The sequence below is a fragment of the Vidua chalybeata genome, chromosome 2, assembly GCF_026979565.1.
Source record: "Vidua chalybeata isolate OUT-0048 chromosome 2, bVidCha1 merged haplotype, whole genome shotgun sequence".
Lineage (NCBI taxonomy): Eukaryota > Metazoa > Chordata > Aves > Passeriformes > Viduidae > Vidua > Vidua chalybeata.
Window position 1 is genome coordinate 25568695 of NC_071531.1, and position 16548 is coordinate 25585242.

A 16548-nucleotide genomic window follows, 5' to 3' on the forward strand; every position below is an offset into this window, starting at 1 on the left:
ACAGTTACTACTGGGCTTATGGTTTCTACTAAGTCACTTGTTTTACAACTTTTTAATGAGGTTTAATATTGTTACAGAGAAACACTTTAGCAGTTGGAAACTGTGGCTGGAATGGGATGTAAATGCTGCTTAAAATTTCAAAGTACCAAGATAATAAAGCCATTTCTAATTTTGGGTTGTTATCCAAATCTGTGGTTTCTTTCTTCAGACTAAAGAATTAAAGAAATGGCAGAGTATAATAACCTAATGAATTGTGCTCTTTTGAAATTACTGCACTGTGCAACCTTTAGTAAAACAAGTTGTCTAATTTCAGGTGTTGCTATCTACACTGGCATGGAAACTAAGATGGCATTAAATTACCAATCAAAATCACAGAAGCGATCTGCTGTAGAGAAGTAAAATTTCTAATACTTATTTTGGGGTTTGAAAGCTGCATGTTTAAATTGTGCAAATCAGATATTTTTTTTTATCTGAAAGTGTATGTTTCATTGATTTAAATGAAAGAAAAGAGGTAGAGGGACTTAAAATTTGCTTATTTTCAAATAATTTTTTACTTACAACACAAGTCATATAGCACCATATAAATGAGGTTCTCAATGTCAAATTATTGTTGTTAGATGTTCAAAAAATAAAGCCATTTCTTTCTAAATGCTTAGCTCTTCAATGTGTGATGTTTTGTTGTTCCATAAGACTTTTCTTTCACTGTTTAGGAGTACATTTACTGACAGTTTTCCAAGGCTGTATTTTTTATTATCCTAGAATTCAATGCTTTTTATTGCAATTAAGTCTTGAATTCAGTAAAAATACCTCCTCTAATGCACTTCACTTTGGATCAGCTGCAGTAACAATGCTTGTCTGTGGCATGTTTCCCATGCTTTAGCTAAAATTAACATGTTCCATGCAGACATATATAATGGGAAAGTATGAAAATGCTATCCTTAAGGAGTGAGCTAACATTGACTGCTTACTATTCTGTATACTACTCTATCTAAAATCATCAGCTCTGAGTTAGGTGTCCAGCCTTGTGAAAAAAAAGATGTCATTGATTGAGGCAAGACGCACTGACCAGCTGACAGCCTTTCTCTTACACAGCGACTGAGCAATGATGATGTGTCCCTTTCTGTTGGTGCTGGTGTATAACCCATGGCTTAGTTCATGCCCATCGTTAATGAAAATATAATCTTAAATGCAAAGTGTTCTTGCTCTTTTTTTAGATCTACCTAGAGTTAAAACATAAAAGCTACTTAGCAAAATGTTCTTTTTTGTTTTTTTATTTCTGTAAAAGTACTTATGGGAGTGATCTTATAATGATTCAGTGAAGTGGCATGAAAAGGTCTGCAGATTAAAGCCCCATTATTCAGTTATGATTACATCTATACTGTTTTCACTAATATACTAGTTTTGGTGATTTGTCACACACATTTTGGAAACAACTATAAAAACAGAAAAATAGAAATTAAAAAAAGGAAATAATGTCAGTAATATTTTTCCTCATTGGAAAAGCACTTTGGAAGAGTTATTTAATGTCTTAGCATTGTTAGACTTGCAGCAAATACTAGACTGATGCATAACAGACTGAGTATAACATTTTCTAATAAACTCTGTAGTTTATATGCTAATGGGATTCTTATTTTGCCTTTTTTTTTAGATCAATGAATGTATTTCTTGTTGTATACCTCTGTATTCTCGTCAGTAAAGCACTAATAAATACTGTTCTGAAGTATGCCTGGCAGAGTGAACCATTTCGTGATGAGCCATGGTACAATCAGAAAACAGAGCCTGAAAAGAAAAGAAATTTGGTATGGAAATTAATTATAATACCAAGAAAGTTTCCCGAAACCCTTAATTTATAGAGATTCTGCTGAAAAGTATATACAGCCTGCTTACTTACCAGTCATGCTTTTTTGCTGACAGTGGTGATAGGTGGTGATACAAGCTTTATAGAAAGCTTGTATGTTAAATTTTTGCCCTTAAGTTGTGTGTGAGAATTTAACTGATGAGAAAATGTCTAGTTTAATATAAAAAGCTTCATGAAAGTGTTTTGGAGCTGCCTTGTTATTTATATAAATTGCTAAAAAATTGACCTCTTGCCGAGAAATACAAGGGAGGAAGGAATCCCACAGCTATTGGCAGTCGTGTAAGAGACATCTTCAAAACAATCTGCTGTGGGAATCTCCATAAAAATGCCCCTCAAAAGCTTAGTTTCATATTGCTCTGTTATGAGCACTCAAGGCATCAGAGAGCATCAGTCACCAGTGCCAGATGTTCTTACAGGAACAGGGACATGGTCCTGAATGGATGCCCAGAGGATCTAAAGCAGTGAGCTGAGCCCTGCCCTACCGAAAGCACAACATTTATTTCACTAAATCCTCCTAGTCAGACTAGGGGAATATTTGCTTCCTTACCCTAAATGCATGAGGAGCACATGCTAGGCAGTCACTCTAGGGTTCTCATTACCACCAGTAGCACTGTCTCAACCTGCTCCATGGGTTGACTGTAGCTCCACCAAGTCTTCACCACTGAAAAATTGAGCCAGATTATGTGCATACATTCTGCTTGTGTTGAGAGAGGGAAAAGAAACCCTTTATTTATGAAATGCTGCCTGAAAGTTATGTGTTTTGGTAATCCTTGAAGGAGTTGCTGTGGAACTATGTTATTTTTTTGGTAGTTTTTGAATGTACATGTTATTGTTTCCCTTGTTCCCCAAAAAGTCTTCACCATGCTCATTAGTTGCTCAATAATGCTATGTAACAGTATTCTGCAGCTGTATAACTATAAAGAAAAATGCAAATTTCAAAGAAAAAGCTCTATTGCATGCCAGGTGTGATGTTATAAATCATGAAGGTTTATATCCTGTGCTGAACTGTGAGCTATGAAAGGCGTTGCTTACTGTTCAAAAGTTATTTGACAAAAAACAACTTGTAAATACATGTAGTAATCTTGCAGTCTTTAATGGTACATGAAAAGTCAATATTTCAATCTTGTTTCTTTGTCAGTTTCTTCAAGCTTTTACAGACTTCCTTGCATTCATGGTTCTTTTCAACTACATTATTCCTGTATCCATGTATGTCACTGTGGAAATGCAGAAATTTCTTGGTTCTTATTTCATTGCATGGGATGAGGAAATGTTTGATGAGGGCACAGGTGAAGGACCACTGGTGAACACTTCTGACCTCAATGAAGAGTTGGGACAGGTAAATTTCATTGAGTGATACTTTTTATACTTTTTTCAACTGTTTCTATTGTAGGATTTTTATTTTAAAATTGTTACTTCAAGGTTTTTTTAGTTTTGTTTTATTTTGGAGATTTTTGCAGCTACACGTGCATTTTCTTTAGTGCTGATTAATTTTAAAAATAAAATGAGACACTTTTATTTTCAGAATCAAAAATTCTGCTTTCTTACCCAGTCAGTGAAATTCAATTAGTACTACTATAGTATTAAGGGATAAACACTTCCTCCCTGTTGATTATAGAGGGAAATATATAAGCATCTATCTTCCTTAGATTAAAAGTTAGATGCAAAAAAAAAAAAAAAACCCAAACCAACCCCTTTTTGTTTGACTAGACTGACACTCCATCTCCAGACACAAGTTTCATCCATTAAAATGATCAATTTTCAGTCTCATTTTTGAAAAGAAATTCTGTTCTGTGTTAAGAAAATTACCACCTTGAGACAGATGCACATAAATTTTGTTTGAGAAGATATTTAAGATCTCAGTTAAAATGTTTTTGTATGGTTTTCAAATAAATAAAATGCTGTATTTCTTTCTTTTTCTAGTCAGACTTGTAATAAATGTTTTAAGGATACATATCTGTTTGGATTAAGGGTGGTACCAGGTAGTTCATTATTATGGCAGACAATTGACATTGTCTCCAATAAGATCCTCAAAGAGGATGTGCTGAATTACGGCCTGGATGAGCAGACAGTGAGGTGGATTGAACAGGGTGTGAACAGCCGGGCTCAGAGGGTGGTGGTCAGCAGTGCACAGTGGGAGGCCAGTATCTAGGAGTGTGTGCTGGGGGTCAGTACTGGCTTCCATCCTGGTCATGAATGATTTGGATGACTGGGGGCCATCCAGCTGGAAAGCCTGCGAGTTCTGATGGAAATCAAGTTCAACATGAGCCAGCTGTGTGTCCTTAGGGCAAAGAGGGCCAGGGTGTCGTGGCCTGCATTAGGCAAAGTGTTGCCAAGAGGTATGGGGAGGTGATCCTAGCCCTCTCCAGGCCTCACCTGGAGTGCTGTGTCTGGCTCTAGGCTCCCCAGTACTGCCACGTGGGCATACTGGAGGGAGCCTAGTGAAGGCCACAGAGACAGCCGAGGGACTGGACTTTTCATGGCTCATGCAGAGACAGGTAGAGGGAGCTGGGCCTGTCCAGCCTGGAGGAAAGAAGGTTCAGGGAAGATCTTACTAATCTATACAAATACCTGAATGGGAAGGTACTAAGACAGAGCCAGGATTTTCTCAGTGGTGACCAGATGCAGTGGACACAACCTGAAACTGGAGGGTCTGTCTGAACATTAGGAAACACTGTGACAAAGCAGCACACTGAATGACTTGATTGATAGCATTTTGTAAATTTTATGATGAAACTGAAAGTAGGGGTTGAGATGAAAAGAACCCATATAAATTCTATCCACTCGGAAAAAGTTTATTGTGGGTATTTTGTCCACAGATAAAAAGCCACCAGAAAATTTGGCTTTTGCCTTTTTAGATTAGTGCATATGATAAAAGTCAATCTCAGTGGAAAGTGTGCATAATTAATGATGTTTTTGAAGACTGAGCAAAAATTTATTTGGTTTTTGGTTTGCTCAGTGCACTGTATAAATGGTGAAGTTTGATAAACAATCTGATGGATTCTAAATAATAGCCTTATTTTCAGTGTTTACTTCCTTACCTTACTTCATTTTCTTTATCAAATATGACATACAGTATATATACAATACCTATATCCAAAATTAAGATACAGGATCCAAAATTGAGCCAATCTAATTCTTCTAGTTGATAGTTCAGATTTTGGTTTTAGTTTTAGTGTTGTTAGACTTAAGCATTGTAAAAGATAAAGTTAATGAAAAATTCAATATCGAGACAAAATGTGTGTTTCCAGGGCAATTACAGTGCCCAGGCATATAACTGTATGTGTCCACAATCCTGATTTAAACTAATGTAATTGTAGTGGGGAATTCTGATACTACCCTAAAGACTGTTCTGACAGTAACTGATCCACATCCAGGCTTATGCATTAAATAATAATCTCTGGGAAATGAAATTTGTATGCATTTTGTTTCTATAAATACCTGTCTTGCAGCAAGAAAGACATTAAAGACTAAAAAGGACCTAGAGAAGAGTGGAAGTAGGTGAAACACATAATTTACATACATTATGAGGCTAAAGATAGCATTACTTGATTCTCTTGTAGGATAAAATCTTTCAGGTCCTATATTTCTAAGAAGATAACTGCCAAAAGAAATTGTTGTCTTCCTTTTCTGAAAGAGCATAAGGATTTTCAAAGGAAAGTGTAGCCCATTAATAAACTCAATTTTGTTCAGAGATGTTGGAAAATCTCTGCTCACATTCTTGATGTTTTTATTTTGTGCTCGTTTGCAGATTGAGTATGTCTTCACAGATAAAACAGGAACATTGACTGAGAACAATATGGAATTTGTAGAATGTTGCATTGAAGGGCATGTTTATGTACCACATGTTATCTGCAATGGACAAATCCTCCATGATTGTACAGGCATTGATATGATTGATTCATCTCCAGGAGGTAGTGGAAAGGTATGATAACTCTATGTTCTTGGTTTTTTACAATGAAACGTGAAAATTGAATTGTGCTGATGAAGGGAATATTAGAAGTTCAGCATTATTGAATTTTACTAATCAAAGTAGGTAACCGCATAGACATTTTCATTTCCTAGTTAAGAGTAAGATTTAAAGGCTTAAGGGGAAGCTTCTCATTTTAATGCAGTTGTAAAGCTGAGTTAAAACCCAAATATATAACTTTCTCTGGTTAATAGCTACAGACACAGATAACTGGTTTTCATTTAACTTTAGCTACAACAGAGAAAGCAAGACATGAAAATCCTCAAAGAGGAAAATGGGGGCTTAGTGCAATCACTTATTTAGTCATCGCTGAGTGAAAATGTGGCCAAAGAATGGTTTATGATCAAATTAAATTACTTCAAAATGTGACTTAATTTAGCCACATCTGAAGTGTGCTACATACAGCATGTATGTATTGTGGCTATTTGCTGTGTTGAAAGTTCCAGAGTCTTCACATGTCAACAGGTGAACAGGGTGTGTATGGGCAGCATAATCACAGCCAAAGTACAATGTATTTTTTATTGCATCAGTACAGTATCATATTCACACTTCATATCATACCCTTCGCTGTGACAAAATGAGGTCTCTTAAAATATGTTGGTGTAATTCAGCAGCCTTATGTCTCTCACCCATGGCCCTTAGAATGTAGTCCCAAGGTATGCTGAGTTTTTATATTGGAATCACAATGGCACAGTTTGTATTTAACAGCACAGAATAATAGGTTTCAGGCATAAAGATATAACATAGACAAATATCCATGAAACAGAAATCTCTTTCTGGTGCCAGGAGCTGTCATTACCAAACCATCTGAAATTTTATAGGAAGTGGTTGGCTGGAGCTGTCAATGTGCGCTTCAGTAATTTATTTAGTTCTGAGGGTGTTCAAACTGCTCAAGAGATTGAAATCTGTAAGCCCTGCTAAGACCTGTGCTCCAGATACTACATCCTTCTGTGTGAACTCAGGACTTCTAAATTATCCCTTGACTAGTATTTAATGAATACAAGTTGCTAAAGTTTAAGAAAAAGTAAAGAAAAAACACCTTCAGCTACATCTAGGTATTCAGAGGAGGTAGAAGATGCCACGCTGGGGGTTTTTTGCATCTTGATTGGTATGGCAATCCTAAGGGTACAAACAGCTGAGACAATTGTGTGGTTACCACAGGGAAAGACCTGGCTCCCCCCCAAGGAGCCTGCCTTTGTCTGATTAATAATCAACAGCAATCAGTGATACCGATCACCTCACAAAAGAAGAGTTTTCAAGTGATAACACGTTATGACAACTGTTCTTTTATTTTTCAGGAGAGAGAGGAACTATTTTTCCGAGCTCTTTGTCTTTGCCACACTGTTCAGGTAAAGGATGATGATAGCGTAGATGGTTTGAAGAAAAACCAGGTACCAAGAAGATCTTGTATATATATATCATCATCACCTGATGAAGTTGCTTTAGTCGAAGGAATACAGAGGTATGTGTGTACTTAGGTATTATATTTTTCTAAACTACAGATCTAATCACTAAAGCTCAAATTGGTTTTCAGAACAAAAATTGTAATAATAAACACCAAGTAATCTACAGCTGATTGCTTTCTTAACATGAATTCATCAATATTCATAGCCTAAAATCAACTAAAAACAGTTTGGGATTTTGGTGTTTATTTGTTGTGGGCTCAGTCTTAAATCCTTATGACAGTTCTTAAACTGGATAATTATATATTTGTTGCATTCATTCTCTTATTCTGTGTTTTGTTTTACAGACTTGGTTACACCTATCTAAGGCTGAAAGACAATTACATGGAGATCTTAAATCGGGAAAATAACATAGAAAAGTGAGTGGTTAAAAATAAAACAAAATAGACTAACGAGTTTTTGTTGATATGTTTAATACACCATTGTTTCCTTACAGATGAATTTTTAAGTCAGGAAAGCCAGGAACTTTGCATTTTAGTAGAAAAATAAAGAAAAAATAGTAATTTTAATTAGTTTCACTTTTTTTTGACATTATATGCAGTATAAAATACGGATATGAAGGTGTGGTGTGGGATTCATGACCTAATCTAATAATTCTTGATGGTTTTATATATTCTTAATAGAAAATGCTGTGAGCCCAATTTGCTGTTCACAGATAATCAGAATTTACAGGAGGGTAATATCTGTAGAATAAATTTTGTGGAATATAATATGAGTCAAATTTTCAATGACATTGAAATAGTGCAGCTGTTCTGTGGTATGTACATACCCTTGAAAATTTGCCTTACACTCCTTTAGATGTCTGCTGGTTAAGTCTGTAGTATATCTGTGTCTTCCTGCTTGGGTACTCTGCTAACTGTACAGGGACTCTTGGACACAAATATAGGAACCCTGCTGTTACTTTACCCCCTTTTAGGATAATACGGAGACCTTTTTTGGTTCAGCTCAAAAGAACTGGAGTCAGTATCATTTAGTGACTCAGAAGAAATCACTGTGAGAATTTTCTCCCAAATGCATCACAGTTTGTAGGCATAGGCCTGATGCAGCTTTGCACAGGTCTGAGTTCTAGGGTGTTAAAAGGACTTAGGACTGAAGGATCTAATTAAACAAGCAGACTTAGAGACCAATCCTGAAAAAGTTGGGGTTAGTGATTGGATAGCTTATGTTTGTGCTGGAAAAGAGAGGCTCTCTTAAATTAACGGAAATAGATAAGAGAATAAATTATAGAAGTATACAATTATGAAACCTCTGATGAAACCAAAACAGTGCAACAGGAGCTTGTGCTCATTTTTCCACTTAAAAAGGAAAGGAACATGTGATAAAATCAAATAATAGGAATAATGGCAAGTATAAAACCAGTAAAAAGAAATATTTTTCTTTTCGCTTGAATAAATTATCTATCAACATTTGAGCAAGGTTATGGAATTAGGTCATCACTTTTGGGAGAGTAGGAATAATAAAAACTAGAAAAATATAAAATAAAGACTTGAGTGTAAGCATCCATTTCAAGTTCTAAGGCTATGTCTAAGTATTGTACATGGAAACTTACTTTATAATCAATACAGTGCTCTGCTGCAAGGTTTCTAATCTTCTACTTAAATTAGAGTGACTATACATCTGAAGATACTTAGGGACATCACAAGTTCTGTTTCAAGTAACTAGGAGCTAAGGGCTATCCTTATTATTTGTAACCTGCTGTTTCATTCTGTACTAGTTCCATATTCCATCGTACTCAACATAATCTTCCATATTAGAAGAAATGCTTAATTTATATGCTTGAAGTCGTAATAACCAGTTGAGGAATCAGAAAAAATAGAGTTGAGTAAAAAATAGTTCTGTTTCTGTTTCAGGTTTGAATTATTGGAGGTTTTCAGTTTTGATTCTGTGAGACGGCGAATGAGCGTAATCGTTAAATCTTCAGCAGGTAGGGCTGTTGCATTCTGTTCAATCTTTGTCTCACTTGAATTTGTTTCAGATTTATCAGAGTTAAGCATTAAACCCAATCTGTATGCCTTTCTTTATAAAATAAGGGACCAGGTACTAGCATGAGTACAAATGTTACAAAAAAGTTGGAAGAAAACATTTTGAAGACTTATTAATTTGGATGATTTTTGAAGAAAGTATATTTGGTCATTTTGAATTCCATATGCTGTCTCTTTTAGGTGATATATTTATGTTTTGTAAGGGAGCAGATTCCTCCATATTTCCTAGGGTTAAAGAAGGTAAAATTGACCAAGTACGATCCCGAGTACAACGCAATGCAGTGGTAAGATTCCATTTTATTGATCTGTTCACATAATATCAGTGTCCAAAAGAAATTAAGTGTTCTGACCTCCTGCTTTTTCTGCTAACAGATTTGTTTTTACAGGTACCAAGGTTATTCTATGCCAAGGTTCACTCAGACTTTGTGGCTAGCAGTCTGTATAACTCCCTTATTTGCATCTGTCCTCCATCTCATCCTTCAAATGTCAGTTGTGGTGCAATATGAATACATTAGATATGCACAAATGTATGCTAAACCAGAGGTCATCAGTTAGCTCGTCAGAATGGCAATTTCACAATTGTGGTTTGAATTAATTTTTGAATAGAAGAAAAGTGAAAAACAGTAAATCTCTATAAAAACTATTGCTAGTTTCAGCCCCTAGCCTTAGCAACTGTGATTTGCTGCCTTTGCTTTACAAGCTCTGGGGAGACAGTGCAGTGATCAGCAATATCTTATATTTTTGCTCGCTAAAAATCAGTTATGAACTGGCTGATCATCTTCAAAAGAAATTTAGAACTTGGTTTTACCTGAAAGTAGTATTTGGAGTGGTCAAGTATTGAATTTCATTGTATCCGAAAATATGCAGAACTCATTGCGATGCAGGACAACTGCCAGTCTTACATATAATATAATTTGCTGGCATCTATTATTCAAACTGAAAACAAAGTATTATTACAGATATGTGGGGAAAAAAAACCCTACAGTGTCACCTGCTTTTGTTTTGAAGCAAAAAGCTCTCAAAGTGTTTTACTAAGCTTCATTATATGGGACAGCTGTCTGATAATTACAAGTAAAAGAGGCTAGTGAAATTGAAAAGTATTTACATATCATATCCATTCAGTGTCTGTCAAGAAAAAAATCCCCACCAGCACCTATTTATTCATCCTGCATAATTGGAAATAGGACTGGCTCCTACACACAAAAGTCTCTTAAAGAAAATACCTGGCACCTGCTTTTATGAATTTCAAGAGGAAGGGAGGTATTTTAATAATTGTCCTTCTTGGTTTGGTAATAAGTAACTATACAGAGACCTACTGGATGAATTAAAGTTAAGGAAGCTGAAGTGCCAGTTAAATGGTGTTATGAGAAGAATATATACCTCACATGGCAAAACTTTACTGTGTTTCTCCCCACCTTACACAATCTATATACTCCCTTTCTTATTCATCACTCGGTCCTGAAGTTTGATGCGGTCTGAAACACCCACAGCTAAAGTCTAGTTTTCACTTGACTGAAATGGTACAGTTGGGTTTTCACTTTCAGTTCTGTTTGTGATGTTTGGTCCCTGTCTATGGATCTGCTGCAACACAGCATCAAAATCAGACTCTGCAGAGCTACTATTTATATTACAATTTATTCTGACTCATCCTGCCTAATTATACATATAGGGAAGGAAACATTTACCTTTACTTTGCCTTCTCTTGTAATCTCATATCCAGTTGGATCACTCAGCTGTTTATCTTCTGGGAGATTGAGGTTGGTCCATCAGGTTGCAACTGCTTCTGGGGCAGAACAGAATTAAGCTGAACCATATCCTAGTCTATACTATACTGTACTAGTCTATACTTAGTCACTTCATGATATTCCTTTTTCAAATCCTCCAGCATAAACACCAGCATGAAGTCTAAGAAAAGTTTTGTAAAATGCATTTTGTTTCTTTTGATTGCATTCTTTAGGAGGGACTGCGAACTTTGTGTGTTGCATATAAGAAGCTCACAGCAGAAGAATATAGCAATGTACAGAAGCTGCTTCAGAGTGCAAAGTTGGCCCTTCAGGAGCGGGATAAGAAATTGGCAGAAGTGTATGAGAAGATAGAAAGAGATTTTATATTACTTGGTGCTACAGCTGTTGAAGATCGGTTAGTTAGCACATTTCTTAGTTTCTTATCTTCAGTGATGATGTCAAAGACTTTTTCTGCATTAGAGATTTTTTTGGAAAACCCCTTATTTTAATTGATTCCACACCCTTAGCTTACTAAAGTTACACACGGTAACTTTATAACCTAGTAAGCAAGTAATAATAGTTATGTGTACAAAAATCAGTGTATTTGAACCATGTAATAATTTCTTGATTAAGATATAGGCAAAAGTTTCAGAGGAAAGGACTACAAAATGGGTATTGAGGAAATGAAGGAAGAATCTTTAGGTCTTAAAAAGATTCAAAAACATATACTAGTCCCCTAAACATTTTTGGAGTCATACTTAGGGGAAAATGTTTATATCAGATAACTTTTATTGAAACTTTTTATTTGTTTGTGAAAATCTTGTAATAAAGACCTTTCTCATTTCCATCAACGTATATTGTCAATTGACTTTACAGACTACAAGAAAAAGCTGCTGACACTATTGAAGCACTCCAGAAAGCAGGAATTAAAGTTTGGGTTCTGACAGGAGACAAAATGGAAACTGCTGCAGCTACTTGCTATGCTTGTAAACTCTTCCGAAGAAATACACAAATACTCGAGCTAACCACAAAGAAAATTGAGGAGCAGAGTTTACACGATGTGCTTTTTGACCTAAACAAAACTGTCATAAGACAAAATGGCAGCTTAACCAGGGATACCTTCTCAGGGTAAGGAGAAAGTTGGATTTTAAGGGCAGAAATGGGCTTCTGGGCATTTTGCAAACAAGGAAATTTTGACCAATTACCTTAAGAACAGCAGTACGTTTCAGTTTCTGTTGCTAACATGTAAATTATTGTATAGCAATAAAGTATAAGCTTGTTTAGATAAATTTAGGGTTTCAGTCATGATTCTTTATCTCGCTTCTGGTACTACTTTTACTATTAAAAGAATAATCACAACTGATACTGTAGTAATTTTTGGGCCATAAAACCACTCACAATGACTTAACAAGCATTCGTGACACTGTTGTAGCAGAGATTTTCTGTAACTCGTAGTCTTACAGCTTAAATCTCTGAACCAGATAATTTTTCATAGCTCTCCTTACAATTTATACCCCACTGATCTAGTCAAGAACATTTGTATATTCAGTTAAATAAGTAATTTTTCTCCATGTCATCTGTACCATTTTGTTTAAGTATCACAGGCCTTACAAGGTGTGAGCAAACATGTTTGTTTAACTTTTTGTGCAATGCCAGTTTTCTACATGTTAAAACTCTTTGGATTTTTTTTGCCTTTATCTCCAGATAAATCTTTATCTTTTATCTGGAGAATAGTACTAAGATAGTAAAAGCAGGATTCTGCCTGTATGTTCAAATAATTCAGGCTAAAAATATTTCACTATAATACACCAAACATTCAGAACAAAAGTTCATTGCTTGAACTTTGTAATGATACTTTTTCATTTGGTATCATTGTACACCAGTGGCGTTGCCCTATTTTTGCCAACAGTAGCAAAGTGGCGAAAATATCTGGGAACTGTTATTAAATGTAGTTTACAGAATTTTATCTTACTTGTCAAAAATAGCTTCTGTTCTAGTAAAAAATGGAGATGTCTAAAATACATAATAAAAAATCTGGTGTTTTTCTCACTTAACACTAGTCTTGGTGAAACCATGGTTGTTGAAACCCCATGCACAGTAGTATATAACCTTGGAACACTGCAAAGAGAGGCAAAATAAACCTCAGTGTACATTTATACAACATTCACTGTTGACTTGGAGCCTGAGGCTGCTGTGAAATGCAGGCAGATGCAAGGGTGCTCTGAAATAACTTGTTGGGGTGCCACAGAAAATGGTTCTTGCAGTCCAGACCATCTTATCTTCCCCATTATTCAGTGTATGATAAAGTAGTGAATAGACTTCCTGTGGCTGTGGTTACACTTCTAGCAATGCTCAAATTACTACAGGCATACTGCTAATAGATTTTTATGAGTAAGAATATATTGTTATATTATAGGAAACATAAATAATTATTTTAGTATTATAAATAAAAGTAAACCTGTATTTGACTTAGCCACTATTCTAAAGGCAAAATATCCATACTCTAGATGTAGACAGTGGCTTTCACCATCTGGGCCAACAGGTTTCTTTTAGGCATTTCATTCAAGGCACAATTTACTTCTTTAAAAAGACCTATTTCCTCATCGGAGTACCAAAGGCCTTTCCCTTTATTTTATTTTTCCTCTGTGTTATGGAATGTGCCGCAAAATTAACTTTATTCCTGCAGCTTGGTTTACCTCACTGCAGTTCTTGGAACCTTTTCAAACCAAACTGAAAAGTCATTAATTATACACTCATACTTACTGGTGAAGTCACTGAGGTATCAGATTTATGTATTCGAACTGGTGAAGCACTGAATATTTCCAACATAATTCAGAATTTTAAAATGTTGTAAATACCAGTTTGATACAAGGAATTTCCTTTAGAAATGTATTAACTTTGCAGTATTCTATACTTATTATTTTTTCATTAATTTATTTTCACATAATTCTTATTGCCAGATTTGAAATGTGTCTGAGAATTTTATAGTGACACTTAGTTTATATTTTATCCCCGAACAGACTTTCAGCTGATACGCAAGATTATGGTTTAATTATTGATGGAGCAGCATTATCATTAATAATGAAACCAAGACATGATGGGAGATCTGGTAACTACAGAGAGATCTTTCTTAATATTTGCAGGAACTGCACTGCAGTGTTATGCTGTCGAATGGCACCTCTGCAAAAAGCACAGGTTTGTGTTTAGTTTCATAATAACTTGTTAGCCATGCACGTATGTAAATATTGAAGATTAATACTCTATGTGACTTATTATGATAACTTAAGATGCTACCATTCACTTTTGTATCTTCTAAAATGGAAAAAGTAAAAAAAAAATGGAGAGGGGAGAATTTCTGCTGGCAAGCAATTTAGATAATGATATTGCTAAAACAGCACCCAGCTGTGTGCCTGAATTTGATTTAGGTATGTACTATTGAAATTTTATGGTTGGTATATGCTAACATGAACATATTTAATAAATGAACTAACTGCTCTCTTTTTTGCCAAACAAGCTTTGTATAGTCTACTCTTTTGACACTACAAGAACCTGTGTTACTTATTACTGCAGAGTGGTATTTTTTCTCTGTTTTTAACATAAGTGGAAAGCCAAGAAGAATCCAGACAAAAAGTGTGTGCATTACCATGTTTAAGTATACCTGACTGTTGCATTTGTTGTTTGTATCAAGTAAAAACAGATCCTTCCATTACTGAAACCTCTCAAGATAGCTGAAGAACTTTTAAAGGAAAGAAGTACTGGAATTAGGCATTCCTTTTTTCTTTCAGTTTGTTATGTCTTTTTCTCAGTGTGCAGGTACAGCATATGTAACCCTTATTCACATTAACAGATGTATTTATCCATCACTATACCTATCTGGAAGTTTGTAGAAGTTTTTAGTTGCATCTGACTCAGTACCAAATTTACAGAGGTGATAATTTGTAATGGAGAGATTTGAAGTCAAATTTTTGGACCGTTTATACGTCAATAGTTTTTATAGGTATACAGAATCCAATATATTAAATGTAGGAAAAAAGTTCAACACAGATGAGAAAGCAGAAGTTTTTAGTCTTTCATTTCAGGTTTACTTTAAAGTGGTGCACTCTGTCTCTGGAACCCTCTTAATTTATTGATGCACTGACACACCATTAAGCAATCTCAACAACATTATTCAGCTCTTCCTCCTGTCCCATCTCTCTCAAAGTAGTTCAGAAGTATTTAAAAAATGTTTGGAACAAATATTTTGTAACATGAAGAAACCGATCTTTATGCATAGCTGTTGCATTGAGTAATGTTGCTTTTGTATTCCTTCAGAGAATTTCTTTAAAAACTGTCTTGGTAATTTTTTTTTGAATGTTACACTAAGGCAAAATAAGCAAACCATTACAGAGGAGAGTTTCTAACACTATTTTTTTTTCCAGATTGTAAAGTTGATTAAGTTATCAAAAGAACATCCTATCACATTAGCAATTGGTGATGGAGCAAATGATGTCAGTATGATTCTAGAAGCCCATGTTGGTATAGGTAAGCCTGCTGCTTAGTATATTATTTCAAGTGAAACGACAAAACCCATATATTTCTTAAAAATAGGCAATCTTAAAGAATCAGGTTATATGTGTTATAGACAACTTTTAGTGCATTTATCCTAGGGATTTTTTTGAGATACAGTTATCTCCCATTACATCAGTACCATAGAATTATTATATAATTTGACAGTTACTTATATCTTTTTAATTGTTCTTTAGTTATTAAATAGCTTCACCTCTTTTTTGTTTCTTAAAGGAATCATTGGCAAAGAAGGTCGTCAAGCAGCAAGAAACAGTGACTATGCAATACCTAAATTTAAACATTTGAAAAAAATGTTGCTTGTCCATGGGCATTTTTATTACGTTAGGATATCTGAACTTGTGCAATACTTCTTTTATAAGGTAGGGTAATGCTTATTCCAATTACATAAACCTCAAAAATTTAAATGGTAATATCTGACTATATACAGTTTTTGCAGCTAATGGTACAAACCAGCAAAATTCCATAAAAAGATTTTCTTGAATACCAGATGCAGTGCTGAAATTGGATTATTCATTTTATTCTGAACGTGAAGTGAAATAGCTTTTATATAGATAGATTCTGTAATGGATGTTACATTTAAAACAAAAATTTTAAACTTATTTTTTCATATCCTATAAATTCCATCTCAGACTGATCTGCTTATTACCAGTACCTTCCAGGTTGTCTCTATAGTGAACTTTTAAATCACATTGGAAATGGTATTTGAGAACTCAGACATGACTGCAAATTAAGTTATGCTAAATTGTTAGGATAGTGTAGGTGGAGAAAGTTCATAGTGAGCATCCCCCTATTTAGACAGTTTTGTTATTGCTAATTGTTGGCATCTAATCCAAGTTGTTTTAGTAAGCAATTGACTTCTTTAATTATAGAAAGGAACTGTCACAGGGTAATTCAGGGTTCTAGTGTTTGATTATAGGTATAATTGGGGGATGATAGCATTTGGGGTTACAGCTAGAAGCATCTTACAGCTGCTTTGCTGGAAACCATG

The 16548-nt window shown here is 35.0% G+C and overlaps 1 protein-coding gene across 2 annotated transcripts in view; it reads left to right on the forward strand.

Moving 5' to 3' along the window:
- The window catches only part of ATP11A (ATPase phospholipid transporting 11A), a 114045-nt gene that overhangs the window by 74655 nt on the left and 22842 nt on the right, over positions 1–16548 (forward strand). For both annotated transcript variants that reach the window (XM_053935388.1, XM_053935389.1), the window contains exons 10-22: positions 314–395; positions 1649–1799; positions 2997–3194; positions 5607–5780; positions 7124–7287; positions 7576–7647; positions 9139–9212; positions 9451–9554; positions 11228–11409; positions 11871–12122; positions 14015–14189; positions 15413–15515; positions 15774–15919. In XM_053935388.1, coding sequence (XP_053791363.1) covers positions 314–395; positions 1649–1799; positions 2997–3194; positions 5607–5780; positions 7124–7287; positions 7576–7647; positions 9139–9212; positions 9451–9554; positions 11228–11409; positions 11871–12122; positions 14015–14189; positions 15413–15515; positions 15774–15919 — 1877 coding nt within the window. The remainder of the gene's footprint in view (positions 1–313; positions 396–1648; positions 1800–2996; positions 3195–5606; positions 5781–7123; positions 7288–7575; positions 7648–9138; positions 9213–9450; positions 9555–11227; positions 11410–11870; positions 12123–14014; positions 14190–15412; positions 15516–15773; positions 15920–16548) is intronic.